The sequence below is a fragment of the Labeo rohita genome, chromosome 5 (genome assembly GCF_022985175.1).
Source record: "Labeo rohita strain BAU-BD-2019 chromosome 5, IGBB_LRoh.1.0, whole genome shotgun sequence".
NCBI classification, from domain to species: domain Eukaryota; kingdom Metazoa; phylum Chordata; class Actinopteri; order Cypriniformes; family Cyprinidae; genus Labeo; species Labeo rohita.
In genome coordinates, this window is record NC_066873.1 from 38,985,960 (window position 1) to 39,012,125 (window position 26,166).

Consider the following 26,166-nt stretch of genomic DNA (forward strand, 5'->3'; position numbering starts at 1 on the left):
TTTACTCACTAATATTATGAATTTACAGTATTTTGACTAAATGTTGTTCACATACAAAGGCCTCAAGTAATAGGATATTTACTTACAAATTTCTTACAAAACATACACTGCCAGTCAAAAGTTTTTAATGTTTTTTAAAGAAGTTTCTTTTGTTCATCAAGGCTGTGTTTATTTGATATTTTAATATACATTAAAATCTAATTTATTTTTGTGATCAAAGCTGAATTTTCAGCTTCATTACTCCAGTCTTCAGTGTCAAATGATCCTTCAGAAATCATTCTAATATGTTATTGTCAAACAGTTTTGCTGCTTAATATTGTTCTAGAAGGTGTAATACTACTTTTCAGGATTCTTTGATGAATAAAAAGTTTAAAACAAATAGAAATAGAAATCTTTTCTAACAATATTCACGACCATTCAAAAGTTGGGAGTAAGTACATTTTTAATCTTTCTTTTTTGAAAGAAATTACTACTTTTGTTTAGCAAGGTTGTGTTAAATTGATAGCAAATCTATATTTTATATAAATGCTATTCTTTTTAACTTTTTATTTATTAAAGAATCCTAAAAAAGTATCACAAGTTCCCAAAAAATATTTGGCAGCACAACTGTTGCCAACATAGATATTTCTAATAAATAAATCAGCATATCAGAATGATTTCTGAAGGATCATGAGACACTTAAGACTGGAGTAATGACTGATGAAAATTCAGCTTTGCATCACAGGAATAAATTACATTTTAAAGTATATTAAAATAGAAACCATTATTTTATATTGTAACAACATTTTGCAGTAGAACTGCATTATAACATTAAGACATTACAAGACATTACAAGTCTTACTGATCCCAAAGTTTTGAACAGCAGTCTAATGTAATGACATTTACACATCACAATATCAGGCATAATGTTTTTAAGCAAAACTTGTTTGAAACTGTAACTGCAAAAATGAAAAGTATTTGGACACAACACTACTTTTCAAAAGTTTGAAGTCAGTAAGATTTTGTTTTTAAAAGAAGTTAATATTTTTCTTTAAAAAGGAAGCATTAAATTGAGTAAAAGTGACAGTTAAGGCATTTATAATGTTGCAGAACATTTCTATTTCAAATAAATGCTGCGCTTTTGAACTTTATCAAAAATTCTGAAAAAATAGATTGACTGTTTCCAAAAAAATATAAAATATTGGGCAGTGCAACAGTTTCCAACAATGCTAATAATTAATGTTTGTTAAACAGCAAATCAGCATATTATAATGATTTCTGAAGGATCATGTGACATATGTTTTCATCATCCTGTTTTTATGCGCATTTTAAAGTATTGCATCAGAAACGAATGATGGAAATGTAACATTTAGAATAAAAAAATCCAAATCCCTTAACTTGCAAAAACGTTTTTACGCTCGCTTGAGGTGGTTTTTGACTTATGCAAAAAAGGGTTCATGTGAATAATAGAAGATGGAAACGCATTTGTCGAATAAATTCCTCCACGCACATTAAAAAAAGTCATGTGACTTTGTGGGACGTCAAAACCCGTCTAACCAGTGGACCGATCTTGTACCACAACATCTGAAATGTTGTTAGAGTCCTTCTGAAATGCCTGAGCAAAGTCTGGCGTCACAGTATTTTTGTATAACTGCCTTCCAGAACTGTCATAAACAGCAGGCATCCACCTCCGAGAGAAATTACTCGCTCTGAGGCGCAATTTATTTATTATATGTGACCCTGGATCACAAAACCAGTCATAAGGGTCATTTTTTTTTCAAAATTGAGATGTATACATCATATGAAAGCTAAATAAATAATTGTTAGGATAGAACAATATTTGGCCGAGATACAACTATTTAAAAATAAGGAATCTGAGGGTTCAAAAAAATCAAAATACTGAGAAAATTGCCTTTAAAGTTCTTCAAATAATGTTCTTAACAATGTAAATAACTAATCAAAATTTTTTCAGTTTTCATACATTTACAGTAGGAATTTTTACTAAATATTTCTCCTACTTTTCTTAGTAATATATAGTGTCAGTTTATCAGGAAGTGATTTTGTTCTCTTTGGATGGAAACGGTGCTTATTCGCAAATGTTTTATGTGGTATTCCAATTTTTGCGCACAAGTTCGCAACTTTGGATTGAAACAAAGCCAATGCAGACTGGAGTAATGATACAGAAAATTCAGCTTGCATCACAGGAATAAAATTACATTTTTTCACAATATTACTGTTTTGGTTTTTGGGGCTTTTGCCTTTATTTTTGACAGTGAAGAGAGGGGAGAGAGATCGGCAAAGGACCGAGACAGAAATCAAACTCGGGTCACCGCAAGCACAGCCGCGCTATACGTCGGCACTCCAACTACGAAGCTATCGGTGCTGACAATACTACTGTTTTTAATATACTTTTAATACAGCCATGGTGAGTATGAGAGACTTTTTTTCAAAAACATAAAAAGGCACATTATTCAAAGGTTTGAATGGTAGTTTACAGCTGTGGTTTGCTCCACTAAGACACCTGTGAGAACTTGAGAACTCACTTTATGCATACAATGCAGGTTACCTTGAGAACAGCTGGGTGGATGTCAAGGGAAAAGTGAAGTTAGTTCTGAAAAAAGCTCTAGCATTATTTGTTTGCAGGTGCCGCTGACATTCTTTTCATTTCAAATGCTCTGGAATTCAATGAATTCAGCTCAATTGAGCCACTTTTTGAAAATTGGGCTAAAAGTGGTCTATTTTATATGAATTCAACCTACATTTCTGTGTTGCTTAAGTGTCCAGACACCTTTTGGGACTGTAAAACGAAAGCCTGAATGCCTTATACAGATGATGAAAGCATTATCAAAATAGTATGTGTCAAAAAATCTCATTCACATCACCTGTGCCATCGGGTGTGGAGCGGACAAAGGTGGGGAGCATCTTGACTGCTGCGGTTGGGTTAGTGTCTCTGCCTAGTCCTTTATCCATCTCCCTCCTGAACCGCTTGGAGACGTCCATCAGGTTCTCATCTGACAGTCGCATGTGGTACAGGTACTTATCCACCTGGTGGGAAAAAAACAAAAAACAAATGAAGGGTGAACATCTAATGCACATTTTCCAGTTCTATTCTCAAGTAGTTATGTCAAACGATTAATCGCGATTAATCACATCCAAAACAAAAGTTTTAGTTTACATAATATATGTGTGTGTACTGTATATATTTATTATGTATATATAAATATACACACATGCATGTATATATTTAAGAAAAAAATTTTATATATTAAAAATATTTATATTTTAAATCAATTATATGAATTTAAATATTTTTGAAATATATACTGTATGTGTGTGTATTTACATATACATAATAAACATACACAGTTTACACACATATTTTATGTAAACAAAAAAAATATTTTGGATGTGATTAACCGCAATTAATCGTTTGACAGCACTATTCTCGAGTTCACTGTTAAATTCACTAACTGATGCCATACACGTTTTAATTAAATAATAAAAATTTCATTAAATATTAAATCATTTACTACTATGGAACATATCTGGTTCAATCAAACCCTTTTTAAATATTATTTTTTTTATTGAGACAAATACCACTTATACATATTCTCATACAAATATATATGGAATGGGAAATAATCATACTACTATACTATTCATATTAATTTTTTGCAGAGTGACGTTAATTCTCCACAGTTTTTTTGCAAGCATGGATCACCCATGTTTCTCACAAAATGGATAAAAATAATTATTTTAAATTATTTTATAGAGCCCCTGAGACTTTTCTCACGAACTTTTAGAATAATATTAACTCCCACAAATTTTACAGATCTGGAAATCACAACTTTCTTTAAAATTCTTTTTATTTTTTCCAAAAACCCTGAATAATCAAATGCCTATATACACTACCAGTCAAAAGTTTTTGAACAGTAAGAATTCTCTTCTGCTCACCGAGCCTGCATTTATTTGATCCAAAATACAGCAAAAGTACGAATATTGTGAAATATTTTTACTATTTTACAATATGAAACCTTAAAAAATCTGAAAAAAAATAAATAAATTCTACTCAGCCGTTTTCAACATAATAATAATAATAATTGTTTTTTGAGCAGCAAATCAGAATATTAGAATATAATGATGCTAAAAATTCAGCTTTGAAATCACAGGAATAAATTACATTTTAAAATATATTCAAATAGAACACTAAATTAAAATAGTTATTTTAAACAGTACAAATATTCCAAAATTTTACTGGTGTTGCTGTGCTTTGGATCAAATAAACGCAGTCTTGGTGAGCAGAAGAGATTTCTTTAAAAAAAAAAAAAAAAAAAAAACATTAAAAATCTTAGTGTAATATATTTGCAAAAATGTACAATATACAACTATAGTAACAGTGTGCTCATCTGGACCTTTCACACTCTGAATTAAACATGCAATCTAGTGGGACCATAACAGGGAAGCTACAAGTTGAAAATGTTTGTTAAATAGTTTTAAATAAAGTTTCTTAAAAATTATACAATAGATATGGTACATGCATTAAGCAATTCTGTTTTAAACACAGCCGTAGTCACAAAATGTGGCTCTATTTTTGGAACCAAAAGGCAAAGATAAAGCTAAAACACATCTGCATAAAATAACAAGGTTGGCACAGAACGTTACTTTTTGTTCAAAATGTAAATCACACCAACTGGCTCTGCCAATCACAAAGACCTGCTTTTCTTTGAAGGCCAGTAGTAACCTGAAACCATCAGCTTATTCTTACAGTCATGATACCAGCTGAAGAATCCTCAACAAAAAAAGGGAAGCTGGAATGTCCCGTACTAGGTTTCACTCAAATGTCAGATGGTGACTTCATTAGAGAAGCTGCCGATTGCGGTTATATTAGATGAAGAAAGAGCCTCTTTAGCCAACATCCTTACAGACTGTAGAGGAAATGACCTCTCTGAGGTCAGCGGCAGTATGTCTAATGATTGACAGTCGAGCTAGTTCTGTCCGCAATTTTAGCTCATATATGAAGTACAATTCATACAGCTACTAGGGACCCACAAAAAGTACACGGATAGCATTTACAGCCACACTTTTCCATCTCAGCAGGACAAATGGTTTGTCTTGGTAAATACGAAGAACTACAGAGAGATGTGAAACTCGAAAGCCTGTTTCTAGAATATGACATTTGACACCACAGGGGGGGACAAAAGCACCACACAGCTGCCCAACATAAGAAACAGAGTGCCGAGATCACACGGTAAACAAATTAACCTACGTTCCCTAATGCACAGGATATAACGGAGCTAAAAGCTAGCCTCAAAAACAATATACTTGATCCCAGAGAGTCAGAACATCAAAAATATTGAAGGAACAACACAATTACACAATTTATATGAGAAGTGATATATAATCAACACAATTTATGCAGTATATTAATTTAGCGCAAACAAAAAAAAGGTTTAATATAGCAAGATACTATGATTAACACTAGAAGTACATTGTTATCACTTTAGCAAAAGGAAATATACTTTAAATACATGATCATAAATTATATCAATTATGTCAAGCTTGTGTAAGTACAGACTAGTCACCTTGAATTCAAGGTCTTTTCTCTGTGCTCATATGCCTCAATAAATGTCAGACTCAGTGACCGAACAGCAAGGCCTAGACATCAGTAACATACTGTATGTAACAGTACACAGTGCTACGATAAACGAGTATATAATTATCATGTTAAGACAGAGCTATTTCAATAACCTTTGGTTTAAACTTTAGGAGCAAAAATGGCATCACAGTTGGTCAAAATGGTATGCAGATATATGAGAATGATTAAATATACTTCTTTGTGTTTAGGAATCATACAAAATGCACAGTATTTTTAATTTAGTACTGACCTGAATAAGATATTTCACATGAAAGAGGATCATATATAGTCCACAAAAGAAAATAATTTATAAAAATTTAATTTATAAAAATGATTAAGATCCGGTGGGGGTGAAAACTTTTTAAATTTGAAGATCGGGGTAAATTTAACTCATTTTGTCTTTTGGGAAACATGTAACTATCTTCTGTAGCTTCTGAAGGGCAGTACTAAATGAAAAAATATATGGTATTTAGGCTAAATAAGAAAAATGTACACATCTTCATTCTGTTCGAAAGTTTTCACCCCCCAGCTGATAATGAATTATGTTTCCCTCTAAAGCATCAGCGATCGTTTGAACCTTCTGTAATAGTTGCATATGAGTCCATCAGTGTGAAAAGATGGATCTCAAAATCATACAGTCATTATTGGAAAGGGTTCAAATACACAAAAATGCTAAAAAAACCAAAGAATTTGTGGGACCTGAAGGATTTTTCTGAAGAACAGCAGGCAGTTTAACTGTTCAGGACAAACAAGGGACTCATGAACAACTATCACTAAACAAAAAAACACAGCTGTGGATCATTCAGGTAACAACACAGTATTAAGAATCAAGCATATGTAAACTTTTGAACAGGGTCATTGTTTATAAATTCAACTATTATTTTCTCTTGTGGATTTAATGTAATCATCTAAACATTTATTTTGGCAAAATAATTAACATTTTGCAGATTCTGCAAGGTGTATGTAAACTTTTGACCTCAGCTGTACAGAAAATATCAGTTTTTGTCAGAAAAAAAAAAAGTTGAGAGTTCAAAAAAAAAAAAAAAAAAAAAAAAAAAAAAAAAAAATCACCCTATACTTTAGCATAATTTGTTAATTATGTACATTAATGTTAAAAAAGTAATTGCTTCAATTGTTTTTCTGCCCTGTGGTCAATTCTATTCTGGGCTGAACTGCACACCTTTGCAATTACACACCAATTTCAACACCAGCATCATGATTCACCTGCTTTTGACCCCAACGCATGCAAGGCCAAACAGTACGTGACTGAAGTTCAGAAAGCATTAGCAAAATAACAGTGAAGAAGAAAAGAGAACCCTTCAGAGGAAGGAAACTCTTTTCATTTGCACAAGACATTTCTCCACTCTTGAACTCAAGATAAGTGCGTAATAATGTCAGGACATGAAGAAGGTCAGAGTGCATGTAATGAATGTTCAAAAAAGGAATCTGAATCCCGGTGGAATTTCTGCTGCCTTTTTATACAGACAGACAAGATGTTGCAACATAAATCAGCAGAGCTCAAAGCGCATAATTGCTTATATAAACCATTAAACTACAAAAATCGCCAAAAATGTATAAAATCACTACTTTTACCTTAGGCTCATAAGCACTTAAACACTTGAGACATACTTAAAAATGAATGAGTTTCATTTCATTATACATTTTCTCAGAACTATTTATTTGAACTGATATTACATGACTTTTTCCATTTAATTTCTGAATTTAACTTATACAGAAAATTGTAACATCACAAAACATCTCATAATAAGCACCGTTTCCATCAGGTCTGTTTAAGAGAACAAAATTCTCACTTTCTGAGAAACTGGTGCAAAGTATCAATAAAAAAAAATAAAAAATTCTACTTAATAATTGACTTGCACCTCACAACGCTCAGATGAAACACAATATCATACCGTCAAGTTATCTTACGTTTGCAGTCAGATGTCTGATGTTTGGGAATGAAAGATAACATGACAGCATTTATTATTGCGTTTGTGTGAGACAGTTCTGGGGGGTAATTACAAAAATCATTTTGATGACGGACACTGGCTCAAGCATTTCAGGATTATTAAAGCAACATTTGAGCTGGTGTGCAATAAGACTGGTTATCCAATCACATGATATGTTGAGGCATAGTCACCTTTTTTTTGGTTGTGCATCTAGAAAATTATTCAATACATGAGTTTCCATCGTGGTTTACAGTGTTGGGAAAGTTACTTTGGAAACGTAATAGGTTACAGATTACAAGTTACTCTATTTAACATGTAATAAGTAATGTAACTATTTCAATTTTTTATTGAAGTAGTTTAACTGATTACATTTGATTACTTTTAGATTATGTTTCTAAATTTCTAATAAATGTTTTCAACTGTTAATCATTTTCAAAGACTTAAAGCAGACAGGGTTAACGTATTCAACACTGATTACTGTCAGACTTCTCAAAATCTTTCATCACTTGAATTAAGATTATAAAAATTTAATTTTAAAGCACAGCCACCACAAAATCAGACTTTAGCACCTCTTTTTACTTTATCATTCTGAGGTTGAATACAGATTCTTAACAAGATATACTTTAATAAAATCTTTGCATAGCTATGACAGGAAACACTGGCATCTAACAATGCTCTGGAAAAAAACAGTTGATCTTAAAAAAATAAGCATATACATAAATCCAACTAAGAAATAAAACAGTTATCACATTCTGTGTCCTACACTTGTGAAACATTGGTGTCTCAGATTTTAGAGCAGTCAATGCAACTTGGGAAAGAAATCAATCGTATCTGTATGTGTGTGAAAATATTCAGTTGTTAATATTTTCATAAGTAACTGTATTTAATTACACATTTTTTCTCAGTAACTGTAGATTATAGTTACATTTATTTTGCTATTAAATTATGTAATTCCGTTACATGTAACTAGCTACTCCCCAACACTGGTAGTTTATGCACGTTTATCCACCTCAACTGAATACATATATTTTTTAATTCATATTTTAACATTTAATGTGCATTTTGGCATTTCCATCCAGCATTTTTAATGCGCAATTCCTAAATTCACATAAAAATAGGTGGATGGAAACATAGCTACTGGAATTAGATGATTCAAGGTAGTTTTGGACATTGCATAATCTGGGAAGCACTGATGTGTATATTTCTTGCTCCACCACAAGAAAATGTAAAGAATGTTAGAATGACCATATTCCAGCCTTTATGGCTGAAAAATGTCTCTTTTTTTCCTGTAAAACACAAAGATATTTTTAAAATGTCTCAGTACTGTTTTATTGTGCACACAATGGGCCTCATTCATGAAACACGAGCTGAACGAATTTGTGTGTAAAACGTTCGTAAAGCCGTTCTGACGTAAACTTCCGAATTCACGAAAATGTATATTTTCAAAATGTTAGTTGGTACGAAAGAAACGTACACTTGCTCCCTACCACGTGTAAATGGTGCGTAAAATGTTCTATGTTCTTTTTTAGCAATCTGATGACGCTGAATTTTGATGCACTGCCATAATAAATGCAAGCTCATTTGCCCTTGCCCTCTATTTTATTCATTTTTTATATAGTTGATTATTGTAAAACACAGCGCTCGTCACTGTCACCATTTAACGTTGCCCAGCCGTAAACAGAGGAGTAGTCAATACTAGTTAGTGCCTTTTATATTTAGTAAAATTCTTAAAGATGAAATGCTAGTAATACGTTGTCGCTGTGGATATCCTAAATCATAGCAAACCAAAGCACCTCCCCTGAAAAAAACGCTGTGCCACCAAAGCATTCTCAATTGCGCCACCGCCTGGCCGTTTTCAGAAGGGCGCCTGACATTTTTTGCATCTGGCTAAAACTCTTTGGTCGACACACGTTAATGAAATATTTATTGTTAGCCATATGGCCTATTAATCTTTTTTTCCACTTATGCAATATACTGAAGCCAAACCTGAGAAAGTAGACCAGATATTCCATTGCGTTCGTGGACACGCATTTTGCGTAGCTGTAATTCATAGGCGGGGATTATGCTAATTGATAAATTGAGCGTGCATGTGCGCCCTATTTACGAATGATTGGAATTCATTAATATACACGTTTAACGATCAAATCGAACGTCTACGAAGCGTTTGTGAATCCGGAGGAGAGTTTTCGGGAAGGTCTGTTTTATGCGCAAATTACTCAGAAATTACTCATTTAAGCAAGTTTCATGAATGAGTCCCAATGAACGTTAATAAGATGCAAAGTTGTTTAGGACCACTGATTTTTATTTTATAGATAAAAATGGTTAATGCATTCTTAAAATATCAAGTTGCAAAAAAAAGGGCACCACTAGCTAAAGGGCTCATGACATGAGAAATGAAATTTGCCTTGATCTTTTAACATATAAGCGGTCTTTGTACTGAAAGAATGTAAAAATGTGAATGTAAAAAAATATGGACGTAGTGTCCGTGACGTCACCCGTAGGTTTCTGAAGCTCTTAGTGGGCGGGAGTCGGCCGTCGCCATCGCGTCACTGCACGTCACTCCCGGATAATCGAAAATGGGCAAAGAGGCGGGACGTGGGTGGAGCTGGTTGCTGAAACCACGCCCGCCTACGCGAAGGTGGTGACAGCAGGGCAATCCACCTGTCACTCAAGTGGCCACGCCCTAAATTATGCAGAACTTTAAGGTTTAATATAATTTAAACGGATGAGTTATAAAAAAAATTCACCCCCCTCACAGTTGACATGAAGGGCAAAATTAGCTATATAGACCAAAACCACGCTTTGTACGTTGGGCATTTCAACATGGGGAGTTGCAGCCAGTCGATGAATTTCAGTTTTAGTCACTTCCGTGTTGGCTTCAAGAGGGAGACCGGGAGGTTGCCAATTGTAGGCGCCGCACCGCATCCAGTGTAGACAGCATCATTGATTACAATGGGTTCTACTGTATTTTGTCGCGTTGCACTGCGCCGCTCGCGTCCAGTGTAGACACGGTGTAAACGTTATCCTCATTATAAACAAAGCATTTATTTAATCAAGTTCCAAAAGTGGCTTGTTTGGATCTGAGGTGCAAGATGACGTCACCCAGGCACAAACATTTGCATAAACACTGCTTCCAGAGCAAGGCATTGACGAATAATCTTCTTCTCACCATAGGCCCCAGCCACTGGCGTTCAGCCGCTTAACGGCCGACACACTGAATACGAGTGTCGCATTGTGTCAAAACCACATAGAAATTACAATCATTGCCGCTATCTTGTCTACACTGGATACAGCATACAGATGCGCATTCACTTTCTGACACAATCCAGTCACTTGAGTTTGTCGTCAAAAGACCAATTCGGTGTTTGCAAACAGTGATGCTTTTGTAGGCGGAGCCTATCTCATGGCAGAGAATTACGGTTTTTAAGTGGCAGTCTACGGAAGCCATGGAATTAATTAATAAAAAAAGGGGAACTTTGAGTTTATATTTCAAAATTCAGACTTTATTCTCGCAATTCCGAGATTACATCTTACAATTCTGATAAGAAAAATCAACATGTCATTCTCTTTTCTCCTCAGCTCAGAATCTTTTATATCCCACGCTTCCGGCTTTTTTTTTTCCCAGCAAACTCAGTATTGTTGAGTTAAATAAAGTTATAAAGTCTGAAATACGAAATATAAACTCGCACGTAATGGTGACGTATACTCTAAATTGTTTTATAAGACAAATGGATTGAAAGAATGTTCCATTTATGCTTTTTTTTTTTTTTTTTTTTTTTTTTTTTTTTTTTTTTAACACTTTGGTTTAAAAAGCTTGTTCGTGTCTTTGTAGAGACATTAGAACGATCCCAGCATATGGAACAAATGGATAGTTTATTTTCAATGCCACTCCAGATTGTGTCTAAGGACTGATTGGAGCATTTTGTTTTGTAAATGAGGCACAGAGTCATGGAGAGTTCACAAAGAAAGATTTGTTGAAGGATGAAGTGGTACTAGATCTGACTGCAGCTGCATCACAAACTGTAAGTAAATTATTTTATTATGCTTTGTCTGGAAATGACCATTTTTGGTTATGTTGTCAAAACACACACATGCTATCCACAAGTTTCTGGGCGGCGCTACTGTAAAAAAGAACGTGGGTACAACTTCCGGTGAGGCGGCGGACTAGTATACCAATGGTATTTTGTGTACTAATTACCGAAGAGGCTAAGTGTTTTTTTAGACCATTGTTTACTTTGTAAAGATGCACACCTTTATGAGAGATGTCATTACGTTCTTATGGACAACATAAGCTTTTCGAATTCATTAGCAAGTTTGGATCGCTAAATCTTGAATGACTGTCAGCTAGTGAAATGACATTTGAACCGAGACTTCAGAGCTTGTGTTAAAGCACATGCCAGATGAAGCTTCGATTCGAGGTTTGTTAACATAGAAATCCCTTTCGTAGAAGCCTCACTTTCTGTCCAGTCATGTGCACGATTCACTTCGCGTGTCCTAATGTTCGACCCCCAAATCTTACTTTGCGAGTACATTTTCATTGGGACCTATTTAATAATTACATTTTTAATACCAAGTCATACAAGTAATAATAAGAAAAATTAAATATATGCCATATGCAATTGATATATGTGTGTACATTATTTTTCTATTACATCATATTGATATTCGTACTTGCATTTAATGGCACTGTTCAATGGGTAAATTAATTTATCAGAGTCAGAAATTCAACAAACAAACACACACACAGTTAGGTTTTTATTTGTGCATATAACATGGATCGATCTATGGAAATTGTGCTTCTTTCGACGGAGCTTCACAGGCTTTTGGCTGCTTTATTTCTTACTAACCACCAGATTGCGCTGCTTTCGACACTCTCTAAGCTTTGACGTTTTTCCCGAAACGGTCAGAGGAAACTCTCGGTGCTTCACGAGGCTTCATTTGCCCGTCACTCCTGTCTACTGTTGAATGAATGAGTGTCACGCCCCGCTTGTTTACTTTGAACCGGAAGTCGCTCCCACTTTGGACGCAAGGTCTCATGGGGCATAGGAAACTTGTGGATAGCAAGGGGGCGTTGATACCGTTTCCTATGCAATGACGAGAGCCAATCATAACAGTCACAGATTCCTAACAAGCCTTAAAAGACCCGCCCCTTAAAACAGGCTGTTTTAGACAGAGGGTCAGAAAGAGGATTGAAAATAATCATTTTTCCACATTTATTTTGTATATTTTACATAGTTTTTCGTGCAAAAAAACCTTTAACATTATAAGTAACATATTAAAATAATTTTTTAAAAATCCATGTCATGACCTCTTTAACCAAACATAGGTGAGTTCTGGAGGTCATAACAGAATGGTAGCTGACGCTCTAAAACAGCGCTGTCAACTGTAGGCTATTCTGCTACTGTGTGAACACAAATTATGTTTTAGCACATAACACTATAAAAGGTGGCATGTGTGGGAGTACTGGAGCATGATATAAATATCTAAGTAAGAAAACATCTTGCCAATTCCAGAGATGTCATCTGCCTGTCTGAAATGTGTTGAGGACATTAAAGAAAATAGCAGAAGCTAGATGTCCCCGGTTAAGTGTGGCTACGTGCGTGTCCAGGGTCACAAAAGTCACTGCAGGGTTTTGTTATAATATACTTGAAGTTCCGAGATGAGGAATGACGCACGTGACTAGCAGGGCGCTAGAGTCTCAGGTTACCGGAGCAACACTCATTCAGTAAAAGGTACGTCGTGGCAGGAAACGCCACGAAAACTCACCCAGCTAGTTTAACCAATATAATTTTTATGTTTATTATTATTAGCCTAACTTATTTAAAGACCATAATTTCACACTGACGGCCTGAAAGTTATAACAGAAATATAAACGGAAACGAATATCATTCAAGGCTACCAAGGAGCAGCTACCAACTCCCAAACTAGTTACGTAGGCTACTCGTAAGTCTCCATATTCTTAAAAATGCGGAAACTGACTGTTTGCGGCTGACGCACGGAATTCATGCGACGAGGTAAAATACACGATTTCGGGGAATTAGGAACAGGAAATGTATATAACAGAATATTTATTACCCATAGCACCCCAAAGTTATATCAGTAGGATACCGCTGTTATCTTGTGTTAAGTGATGTAACATCGACCTCGCTGTCACAAACACGTGTAGTTGTAAAAAGGATGTGAACGACCTACAGTAATAACAAACAGACAAACATACGAACATCGTAATTGACCGATAATGATCTCCGCTTATCCTCCGGCCAGACTAAGTCAAAATACCATGTGAGATGTCGATTTGCCGGCTTTTAGCCCGAGCCGGCTGCTGTACTTACTTTCTGGACGTGGTCATGGTGAAGCTCAGTGAAGTAGTATGCCAGTAAATGAGAGGCGATCATCGTCTTCGGTCAGCTTGGGGTCTCTTAAACTTCTTAAGTGTGTTGGATGTGTTCTGAGCTAATTGTAAGTCACTTGGGGCTCGTGCTCATGTTCTTCAAGTTTCTCAAACTCTTTCTTGGACTTGCGCTATCCGGTAAGATGATGATGCGAAATGATGTCACTTTTAATTCCACCCACTTCACACACTAGTAATTTGAGGAGCCTTGCGTCACTGAGATTCTTGCCGCTGATTGGCCGCGATGAAGGTGTGTGTGAAACTTTACATAAAAACTTTGGGACCCCCCCCCACCCAGACTCTCAACCAACCTAGGCACCCCCACTATAAATAAAAAAAAATATGTATATTTTTACTTTTGTAAAATTTTATCTACTTTTTAAAAATACTTATTTTGTATTTGAATATATTTTAAAATGTAATTTATTCCTGTGATTTCAAAGCTGATTTCTTTAGCATCATTACTCCAGTCACGCAATCCTTCAGAAATCATTCTAATATTCTGAATTGCTGCTCAAAAAAAATTATTGAAATTATGTTGAAAACATAATTTCATGTTGATTTTTTTTTTTTTTTTTTTTTTTTTCAGGTTTCTTTGATGAATAGAAAGTTCAGAAGAACAGCATTTATCTGAGATAGAAATCTTTTGTAACATTACAAATTTTGATCAATTTAAAGCATCTTTTAAGTATTACTACTATAACTTATAAGTTATACTGACTGGTATAGTTTATAATGTGTGCAATATAATATAATAGTATATAAAGATAAATGCTGATCTGTAGATCTTTCTATTGATCAAAGAACCCTGGAAAAAAAGGACTCAACTGTTATAAAAATTGAGAATAAAAATAATAAAAATTGTTTTTTGAACAGCAAATCAGCATATTAAATGATTTCTGAAGGATCATGTGACACTGAAGACTGGAGTAATGATGCTGAAAAATTATGTTTGATCACAGAAAATGTGTTCAAATAGAAAACAGTTATTTTAAACAGTAATCAAATAAATATAGGCTTGGTGAGCCTAAAAAATATTAAAAATCTTACTGTTCAAAAACTTTTGACTGGTAGTGTAAATATGGAATTGAGTGTTGTCTAGCAATTTTCTTAAAAATAAAATAATAAATTTATATTTTGCATTTAATTTTTTGTAAACGTCTTAATTTTGGCGGTTTGATAATGAATCAAGAAAGAGATAAAAATGCAGTTGATATTATTGTATTTCTAGATCATTTCAAACACAGTGGGGTGCAGTTTTTCACTTTTTAAAAATGTGTAGAGTTTATTGGATGTATTTAAGAATACTTGAATAAAATGTACATTTGGTCTAGGCTTCAACAAGATTAAGGGCTCAATAGCACTTTTGTTTTCTGTAAAAAAAAAAAAAAAATCAAAATTAAGTGAGTTTTAACTTAAGAATAAGAAAAAATCTGTTGATGGAGTAAGAAAAATAAACTTTTGAAAACTTATGAAAATACTTTTTCTTACCTCACTGTTTTTCTCTCTCTTGCTTTAAGCATGAATTCTCTTAATATTAATCTTTTTTTTTTTTTTTTTTCCTCTTAGAAAACATAACTTAATATCTTATGTCATTTTGTTTCTCAAATAGCTGTTTCTTTTTTGTTCAAGAATGTTTAGATATTTGTACTGGAAAATAAAAATAAAAAATTACTTTTTGCAGTATTTTGTGAAGAATTTATAATTAATTAATTATTGTAACATATGGGGCTTGTCATATAACCTATAAATTGTCTGTATAACATGGCCTTCTGTAGATGTGCAGTTAGGCACGTCTCCTTCAGACCGTATTACATAATATAGCATTACCAGTAATGGTTTCATTATGACTTCTTTATTTTTCACAGCAACAGTTTTCCGATCTTGTGTTTGTCCACCCACACATTTGGGAGGTTTGATGTTTTAGCTCATACGTGATAGATCCAAACACAGAGTTTATAAGATCAGAAATCATTGAAAACATGTGTAAAGTGAGAGTTATTAAAAACTGTGTGACCATCTGTTACAGTCTAAAGCTAGCCATGGGATTTGTTGCAAGATTTTATATATAGTAATTCTAATTACATATACTTTGTCACTGTCTTTCATAATCTGAGATTTATCCAAAGCAACAAGGGTGCTGTACAAAGGTAATTTGTTTTCCAAGTGACAAGTGTGGTCAGTAAGTTTCTGCTTATCATTGAGACACACTTCTGAAATACCTGCAACACTATACATATTGCCTGTGAATTAGTGTGATTATAAATTCACAGAATGTCTTTGGACAGAGCTGGTCCTCTGTTATCAGATTAACATGGATTGAGTTTCTAACATCCCACAGGCGCATTAATGTAAGACAGCAGCTGATCAGATTCCAAGCCTACAAATGTGACTCAATTGTTCACAAAAATTATAGGACACCTACAGCCTCTTGCATGAACAATTGAAATACATGGGCCCACTTTTTGAATTGTTTCAGTTTTTGTGTCATAAAATCAGTTTTCTTCAAAGGCATCTTGGTTTGCTTGCTAAAAAAAATGGAATTTATTTCCTATTGGGTCATTCTATAGAAATGTCCATTTTTCTGTCCCTAGCTTTTACAGAAATATTACACTTGAAAAACACTTTAGGGTTGCAATTTATGTTTTAAAATGAAACAATATATTATTTGAACAATTACATCTCCTTGAGCTATCAAAGTGGCAATATTTGTTTTTTAATTAATTATTTTGAATTCCAAGCACCACAAAACTGCTCGTCCCCACAGTGATATACAGAGAGAAAGTGCTTTATTTTGAGGTCAAAAACAGTTTTTTTTTTTTTTTTTTTGTTTTTTTTTTGTTTTTTTCCTACCATTTATCATAATAATGTATTTATAACTATCAAATATATGATGTAAATGGCATTAAAAAAAAGGTAAAGCTAAATAGATATTCTAAAATATATAATGAAAGTAGTGGTGCCCTGGAATTATGTCACTGGTGTTAGCATTTAACAAAAATTATTTTGAAATACAAAACACACTGATGTTATCTTGACTTCTCGAAACTTGACTTCTTTTTTTTTTTCCTATTTCCTGAACATCCATGAAGAAAGGCCCATGATATGTCAACTGTCTCTTTTCAGTTATCAGAATGTTTCTCATTTATCTCATGAATTCATATGACGTTTTTAGTTTAAGTCATTGCTTTATTGTTAAGGAATTGTAAAAAACTAGAATACAAATGGATTGAACTACTTAATTTAGTAAGTAGCCTATACCATGATTGACAACATGTGGTTTGATACCTTGCAGCAGCTGTTTTGTAAAATGCATTTTTCATGAAAATTCACTGGTGTTACCTTCCTTATGGGTAAATAAATGCACAAAAAAGATAAAAAAAAAATCATTAAGCTATCATTTACGTGTATTCATAAAGTCAAAAGATAATCTAAGTTTAAATGTTAGAAAAAGAAATACATTTTAAGACATCTTGCCTTACCAAAAGTGGAAATTTCTGTAGAATGACCCAATTAACTTTGAATTTTGGTGGGCCAGATCCATAGCGCTAGCATATGATAAACATTTTGTAACATTAACATTTTGTAACAAGCGCAGACCATGGTTGCCAGGTTTTCACAACAAAACCCGCCCAATTGCTACTTAAAACCCAAAACTAGCCCAATTGCGTTCGAGGGGGCCCCCGTTAAAAATCGAGTTACGCGGGGTAAAATACACGTTTTTTGGCTGGGTTCTCCTGGTAAAAATCGCATGCCAGGGGATAACATCATGTTATTGGGGTTACTTCGACCTGCGGCCATGAAAAACAGCCTGCGGCAGCAGTTTTAAAATAGCCCAGGACTTGGGAACACTGATGCAGACGAACTTTTGGCAGAGAACTAATGTTCTTGCGTTATCCTGTGCGTGGCGCACTAATATTGATTGACATACACGCATAGAATGGTGTAATCACGGTAAGTATATTATATATATTGCCTCCACATGTTGATTTAGAATGTTAAAAGTTGTGGAAATTCGGGTGAGGAAAAGAAAATCAAGTCTATTCTCAGAACAAACATAAAACAAATACAACAGAACCATGTTAAGGCTTTTCACCTGAGCACATTTAAACTAAAAAGGATTTATACTTTACTGTTACACTACTGTTCTCTCACATCAAAACCCACTGAAATATAGCTGTTCTAAACAGCTGTTTTTGATCTGTGCATATCTCTTTCCTGATTCAGACAAGACAAATTTTTCAATGGAGAAAGCAATATTATGGACAGAGGACTCTATTTTAGCTGGAAGCAATGGTATTAAGTTAAAAACGTCTTGTAACTTTTCACTTCACAATACATTACTTAAATTATGAGGTATTTATCAGCTGTTTGGACTCCAACATTTCTCCAAATCTGTTCTGATAAAGAAACAAACTGAGGCCTGCGGGTGAGTACATTCTCAGCAAATTTTCATTTTTTGGGTGAACTGTTCCTTTAAGACTGATAATTGAATTGGACAATACTGTATTCATTCTTACACCACTCCTTCAGATCATTTGCTTGATGGACCTTGTGATTTCGTGATGCATCATTGGGTCATCTATTCAAAGAGTTGTGTTAGCCTTGGGTGTGGTTTTATGACGCTGCCTGCAAAGTAATGAAGCTAAACAGGATGTTTACATTGGATTATTTTCAAACCTCTCACCGCACTAATATATCCTACACAGTTATTACGAATGAACTTTGTACGGAACATTTCAAAGAATATTATGTATTTATTTTTCTTCACGTAAGTAAAACACATAAGTATAAGTATGCAGTATCATTTTTTTAATCACAGTGCACTACACAAATGACTCCACAGAGAAATGTATTTCCGCTTAACTGGCTCATAAGGGATTTTTTTTAACAACATCAACAAAAAAGGCGATAAACAAAACGTTTCCTGAAGGATGATGAGCTTATTTGTGTGCAAGTGCAATCATCATCAATGTATATATGTTCATGGCCAGTGACACTCATAATGCATGAATGAAGAAGTGGGAAGATTTTGAAGTAGTATCCTTTACTAGATCAGAGCGAGGAAATGCATAAAGAAATAACAATGTATGAATGAAGATACAAAGTTTATGCAAATGCAATCTGCTGTATTCATGCTTGTATTTTGTGTGCTGCAAAAAAGACCTGTTCAGAAATTAAAATCAGTTGCCAGTATTTAGTAAACAAAGGAAAAACCCATAAAATGAGCAAGACTGGTTTAAATCTTAAATATAATTTGTATAATAATATAAATATTAAAATCATTTGAATTTAGAATTATGATGCCCCATGTAAAAAATAAAACGCGTGTCTATGCTTAAGAAAAATATCCTTGTCCTAAAACACAATTCCATCTTCGTTGTATAGTTAATTTTTTGGATTGATTAATGACATGCATCCACTGGGATAGTTTCTTTATGTGGAAACTTGCCCCGCTTTCCCATTCAATTAAAATAGTTCTAAATCATGATATTAACATTAGTGTCCACATGTAATCACACCACATTCACAGAGCTTTTTCAAAATTATAAAATAAGATTCGGCAGAGTAAATGTATTTACAGTTGTTCTCAATTGCTAAAACACTATAACCAATCTTTTGAACTAAAATTTCAAAACCATAATGCCATTTTTCAAACTGCACACCCATTTCCCTGAACTATAAACACTATTCCCCTGCTTTAACACATGAGTCAGATTTGGTGAACTGTTACTGCAAAACTCTGCACACAAATCCCTAAATTTCTCAGTGCTTACACCATGTGGTCATTTAGAAAGCACTAGCATTCAATATTGTTCACTCAAGTCTGCAAAGTTTGAGCTCAATTAGCACACGATTATTCAAGTGGAAACACTAGGAGTCAAAATTTATCATACATCAATCAGGACCTTCGATGGAGATATAAGGGCCAAAGTCAGTTTACAGTTTGTTGCTTTTCTCAGATCAGAAATAAAATTCTCAAAACTACTTGTTCAACCTCCACATCATCTAGTCACTTGCGCACATCATAAAATTTTTCTAATTTTTTTTAACAAGTTGCATTACATGTATATAGTTCTCTGTGCTATAGTTCTCTGTGCTATAAAATTTATATTTTATTTTATTTTTTATGTTTATATATATATATATATATATATATTATTTTTTATTTTATTATTATTATTTTTTTTTTGTCAGACCACTAGTAAAAGTGTAACTGTGAATCCTATCTGGTCTTTTTCAATCAATATCGGTATGCGGATACAGTAATATGCAATTTCAAAGACGAAGAGTAGGAGGTGAAAGAGAAAGAGCAGGAGAAGAAGGAGGAGGACGACAACAACAATGTGGAAGAGAAATAGGAAGGGCAAGGGCAAGAAAACAAGCAGTCTTATGTATTTTAGTTGATGCGTGCCAGGGTTGGGTCAGGCATGCAAGAGGATTTTACCCCCGCTGCCTGTCCAGGGCCAATTTAGTCTGTAATGTTGAGGAGGTTGCTGGGGCAGAATAATTATTTTATTCTATAATCATCTGTCATGTAGTTTAGATCATGTGACTTCTTTGTGTCTATAAATTGCCAGAGTTACTTCCTGTGCACCAAACAACTGATGAAGGTGTTTGGATGAACACTGAAATGTCTTGTGTTTTTAAAGTATGTTTGTAAGTCCAGTGGTTTTTTGTAAATTAAACTTTATTTGGAACAATTGAGAAAAACTGTAATTCAGAGAACAAGCTGTTATTACCCTACACTGCCATCTAGCAATGATATTACTGTTATTGCACCTATTCATCACAGGTGGTCTACTTAGGAGGGGGTGGAGTTTGGCGCACAGGTGGCACTAGTTTGAAATAGATTTTTTCTATTTAGCCGGTTGGTCAAAAGATGTTATAATATGATCATTTGCAATGCTTCATCTCTGCACACGTGCATCTTTCTTTGACGATGTTGTATGAGATGCTATGTGCTATGCTGAGCGTTTGTGTCATATAGCATTTTGAATTAATAATAATAATAAAAATACATCAATGTCAGGTGACATGGCTGGCAGAAAGTTTAGGGCTATAGTGGGTCTCATGAAGGTCCCGGAGCGTGAGCTTATGGGCGATATTTTATTGCGCGAGAGCGCTGAACCTTCGCTTCCCGTTCATGTGAATATCGGTAAATTTGTCCGTTTGGATGACGGCCAGTATATCGATACGGAGGACCGGGATAAAGCTGTTAAGAGACGACAGCTTGCAAACGCAAAGGAGAGATTGCGGGTGAGTATGTGCAAGGTTCACGACAAGCATCATTTATTCAGCACATTTGTACATTGCTGCCCTCTTTTGGTGAATAAAGCGCCGCAGGTTTGCATTTTCTGTCGATGTCAGTGTGCTGTTTTACAAGGTGAAGGCGTTCTGTGAAGGAAACGTCATTTTAAACGTTTGTCTTGCGAAAAGTATCGATAAAAATACGTATTCCCCAAATTTTGCCAAAGGAGCTTAGGTGAGATATGAAGAATCTTGACTAAAAGTGATGTTTCTGTTTTTAACGCTTCTGTTTTATCTCATGGCTCATTTAGTTTTAAGTATGCTTCACTGTCAGTGTCTCCATGGTAAAAGCTCCAAGTACACTAACTTTAAAAACTTGGGATGGAAGGGACACCATAACTGAGGACTTGGAATTTGTGGATTAATGCTTCCAGTTTTATATGAAATGAACTATCTATATAAAAAAATGCTATTGTTTCAGCTGCTATTAAGCCTTTTTTTATTTTTATTTTTTGCATAGCATACAGAGTCCTTTCAGTCTGTTAACCTCAGCATTACATGCTGTTAATCTGATTAAAATTCTAATTATTTAAAGTCTCAGGGCCAGTAACCGTGTCATAAAGGCTTTCCTGCATTAGTTGGAACATTGTTCTCCTGCTGCCTTGACTGTACTAGTATTTCCTGCCTAAATGCATATCTGTTTTAATAATTACAGCTTTGACAGAATTAAATGTTGTAGATTTTTAGACCGAAGGTGTATTGGATAATTGTTTCCATTGTGAAGCATATGCACTTTCTTAATGGATGCGCTTAGGGTTTCAAATATATAATTTTGCAATTATGGAAATTAATTGAAGTGAATAATTAGAGAGACCAGCTGAATTTTTCGTAGGGATGGGACAATACATCGATTCGTGGATCGATTCTGAGATCTTCCGAATGCATCGCCATTATCTTTGGAATCGATTCTGAGCTTCGATTTTAATGAAGTTCCAAACGTAGGTTTAGGAGGGGCCTAATCATTAAGTCCTGTCAATCATTATTACAAGCCTATATAAGCAGCTCTCATCCCTCCACCTCCCCTTCTCCTCCTCTGTTTCTGTTGTGCGTTCAGCTGAGTCATGTAATTTCTCAGAATGCTTTTGACGCGAAATTATTGTAAACACAGCCCACTGTGAACACTCTTGTAATTCGCTTCAACCTTTTCAAATTGTATAAATGATTATTTCAAGTTCAAATGCGTGTAAGTATTTGGAAACAAGCAGAGCACGGCTGTTTCTAAAGCAAGCAGTGCCATCTGCCGTTCAAAACTAAGCTTAGAATCGATTTGAGAAAGAATCGCGATGTGTTCGGAAAATCATAAATCGATGCTGAATCATTTCCCTACGAGTTGATCCGATGCATTGTGGTGCATTCACTTAGTCCATGATGGTTGTTTACTGTGATTCTGCTCTCTAATGTATAACATTTCAGTGTGTTCAGTTATATAACTATTTTTTTTACAAAATGAACAGTTGTTTTTAACCATTTTACAGAATGCACTCTTCAAGATTAATCAAAATCAAGATTTTAAGGTATTTGGGTCAGTGACAAGGATTTTCAAGATGGTCCTAGAAAGTCTTTATGACTTTTTCATGAACGTGTGTAAAGGAAAGCTTTTTATAATCATGCATATAATTAAATATCTCAGATTTTCAGTCTCTAAATTAATTTATTATTTATATAACTTCATTTTTGTTTTAAAAGAACTTTTCCAGGCACCGAGTAAATGAGGTTATTTATCATTTTGGGGTGACTGTTCCTGGTCAAAGTGATCTCGTTCTGCCCTATTCTAATTACCATAATAGAGTAGACCAGGTTGTTCCTCCACTCCATTTTCAGGTTATTTATTTGGCTCAGTCAAATTGTCCTGAAATTTTGGCAGTTAGTTGTCATGTGCTGCTTCACTCAGGTGAGGAGCCTGAACAGCATGTTCTCATACCTTCGTCGTATTGTGCCGGTGATGCCGCGAGACAGAAAGCCTAGTAAGGTGGACATGCTGAAGGCTGCGACTGAGTACATTCGGCTCCTGTCAGCGGTGCTCAATCACACCTCTGCCACTGTGAGTCAAGGGCACAGCAGTGTCACTCATTCTGTCCTGAATTACACTTCGTTCCCTTTTGCAATATAAGATGTAAAAGGAACTGTTACAAGTGTGTGTGTGTGTTGTTGGGGTTTTTTTTTTTTTTTTTTTTTTTTGGGCAGAGTAATGGGAATGCAGATGTTTTGCTGGAGACTGGAATCAACTACCCGAGCTTGGAGACTGACTGTTCTGATCTCTGGAGCATGGAGGATGTGAGTTCTCTGTAATTGTTTATTCCAGTTCTAGAAGTCTGAAAAATGTGTTTTAAGATTGAGTTCTGATGCCAAATATACGGTAGGAATAATACCATAATTTAAAAGTTTAAAAAAAAAAAAAAAAAAAAAAGGCTCTGATGGCCACCAAGATTGCATTTATTTGACCAAAAACCCACTGTAAAATAGCAGTATTGTTTATTATTATTATTATTATTATTATTATTTTAAAATATTCATTAAAAATTTGTGTGATTGTGAAGGGTTAAAATCAGCTTAATTTTACTCCGAGGCCTGAAAGGAGCAAAAATATGCAGTTCAGCACAGTTGCGTAAATTTTCTTTTTTTTTTTTTTTTTTTTTTTTTTTATATTTTATATTAAGATTGCAATTCTGATAGCTTGCAATGTAAACCAGTGATAAATGTTTATAACTGGCTACTTATAAAATGTATATAAATATAATTGAAGCTTTGTAGTTTTTATTTTGGGGGGCGAAATATATAATCTAGTATTAAGATTATTAAAAGTATTAAGATTATTAAAAGGTTCCTTGATGCTCACATTTCATCACAATTTTTCTGAAAAATTATATATGGATAATTAAGTAACCCTTATCTATATATTATACATGTATAATATACACTGCCATTCAAAAGTTTGGGATCATTCATTCATTCATTTATTTATTTATTTATTTATTTATTGAAGTGTTTCTTATGCTCATCAAAGCTGCATTTATTTGATCAAAAATCAAAAAAAGAAAAAAAAGTTAATATTGTGAAATTATTTCAATGTAAAAACTTTTCTATGTGAATGTAAAATTACATTATATATTATATTATATTATATTATATTATATTATATTATATTATATTATATTATATTATATTATATTATATTACAGTGTTTTTACATTTATTTTGCAAAAAAAAAAAAAAAAAAAAAACGTAAATAGTTCCACAAAAAGACAGACAATAAAAGGCCTTCTGTTTTCTAAAACAAATATGAACTGTCATTCAGACAGCAAAAGGCGTGTAGCGGATTGAGTACAAACCTGGTGTAATCCAAATTAGAGGCATTAGAAATGCGTGTATCAGATATTATCTAGTAGCCGTTTTAGGGTTTAATTTCTTTCAAGACAAACTCAAACTTTGAATGGTAGTGGTTTTGGTTGGAAGTTTTCCTCTGCAATCTCTCTGCATGCTGTCACCGTGATGTCGTCTCAATTTCATTCTCAGGCCCTGGAGTCACCATCAAGTCCCTTTCTGTCTGAGGGCGTGAGCGTGGCTGCCCCACTGGTCACCATGGCAACAGGAGCAGATGATGACATTGATCTCAACAGCATGACAGTGCAATGTGTCGTACCAATGTACATTGTTCAGGTCGGCTCAGAACAAACTGTGGTAACAAGTACACTTTCGTCTTAGGTGCCTTAGGTTGACGCCCTTTGGTGTCTTGAATCACTGATGTTTTTCTGTATGTGCCTCTTTATGCCAGATCTGGGCTTTATGCTATTTGTGTCATTTCTTGAATAGTAGTATTACTAAAATATGTGAGATGTCAACCAAGATGAGGATTGATGGTTGATTTAATACTGAGCTGTCATGAGAATTTTTGTTGTATTTTCTCTTAAGCCCAAACTCCTTTAAATTTGGGAGAAAATGTATATAACATTTATTTTGAGTATTATAATGCGCTTTATGGTTCACAAATGTGAATAAATTGTAAATAGTAATTTTAATGTTTTAACAGTTTTCTTTGGAACATGAATGTTTTCAACACACACACACAAATGGTATAGAAACTTTCACTCAGCGATTGCTAGTAAATATAAAAAAATTACAAGCAAATGACAAGTAGCACATTGAATGTGGAAAGGCAAATGTTTTCCTGTAAAATATGATCTGATAATCTGTGTTGTTTGCATCTTAAACAATGTTGAAGACTTAAAGGGGTCATCGGATGCAAAGTTCCCTTTGTCATGTTGTTTGAACATTAATGTGTGTTGGCAGTGCACGTCTACCCTATAATGATAAAATTCCATGCAGTGATTTAGAATTAATCTGTAAAAATAATATCCCCTTTTTCAAATTGAGCCATTCTCAGATGCCTGTCGGTGTGGCGTCACACCCACAGAGGCCGCTCCCACGATAGTTGATTGACATGAGTGTCTTACCTCAGATCAGCTGTCACAGTCCGACCTCCATTGTTTCGATGCCGGAGCAGGGATGTAAGTTAGACAAGAATATCTGATTAAGCGATTGAGGTGTGTTGCTGAACATAGTGGTCGTCATTTACTCCCGAGATCTGAGCTGCTGAAGATGCAATGGATTACATTTGTTTGTGAAGGGAAGGCGGCTCCCGATCTACATGTATCAGTCTATGTTAGCACCAATCATTTGTGATCCAGCTTAATTTACAGTAGAAGTGAGTATAAGGGCTTTTTTTTTTTTTTTTTTTTTTTTTTTTTTTTAAATGAACCTTACGATTGCCTTTCCTAATAACATGCTAGTTAGGAAGTTTAGCGGTTAAAGTAAACAGGCTCGTCACTCCACAGCGAGAAGAGAGGGGCGGGGTGAGCAGAGCTCATTTGCATTTAAAGGAACAATCTCTCAGAATGGGATGA

The 26,166-nt window shown here is 34.3% G+C and overlaps 2 protein-coding genes across 2 annotated transcripts in view; one reads left to right on the top strand and one right to left on the bottom strand.

Annotated features, from left to right (window-relative positions):
• hk2 (hexokinase 2) overlaps positions 1 to 14,113 on the bottom strand; it is a 61,741-nt gene extending 47,628 nt beyond the window's left edge. The window contains exons 1-2 of the mRNA XM_051109321.1: positions 13,896 to 14,113; positions 2,862 to 3,024 (exon numbers count right to left, since the gene is read on the bottom strand). Of these exons, the coding sequence (XP_050965278.1) occupies positions 2,862 to 3,024; positions 13,896 to 13,958 (226 nt within the window). The 5' untranslated portion in view covers positions 13,959 to 14,113. The remainder of the gene's footprint in view (positions 1 to 2,861; positions 3,025 to 13,895) is intronic.
• Positions 14,114 to 20,839: 6,726 nt separating this feature from the next.
• On the top strand, positions 20,840 to 25,256 carry figla (folliculogenesis specific bHLH transcription factor). The gene is made up of 4 exons (XM_051109322.1): positions 20,840 to 21,214; positions 23,157 to 23,306; positions 23,450 to 23,539; positions 24,779 to 25,256. The coding sequence occupies exons 1-4, from the start codon at positions 20,981 to 20,983 to the stop codon at positions 24,965 to 24,967; spliced, it is 663 nt and encodes a 220-aa protein (XP_050965279.1). The 5' UTR covers positions 20,840 to 20,980; the 3' UTR covers positions 24,968 to 25,256.
• The last annotated feature ends 910 nt before the right edge of the window (positions 25,257 to 26,166 follow it).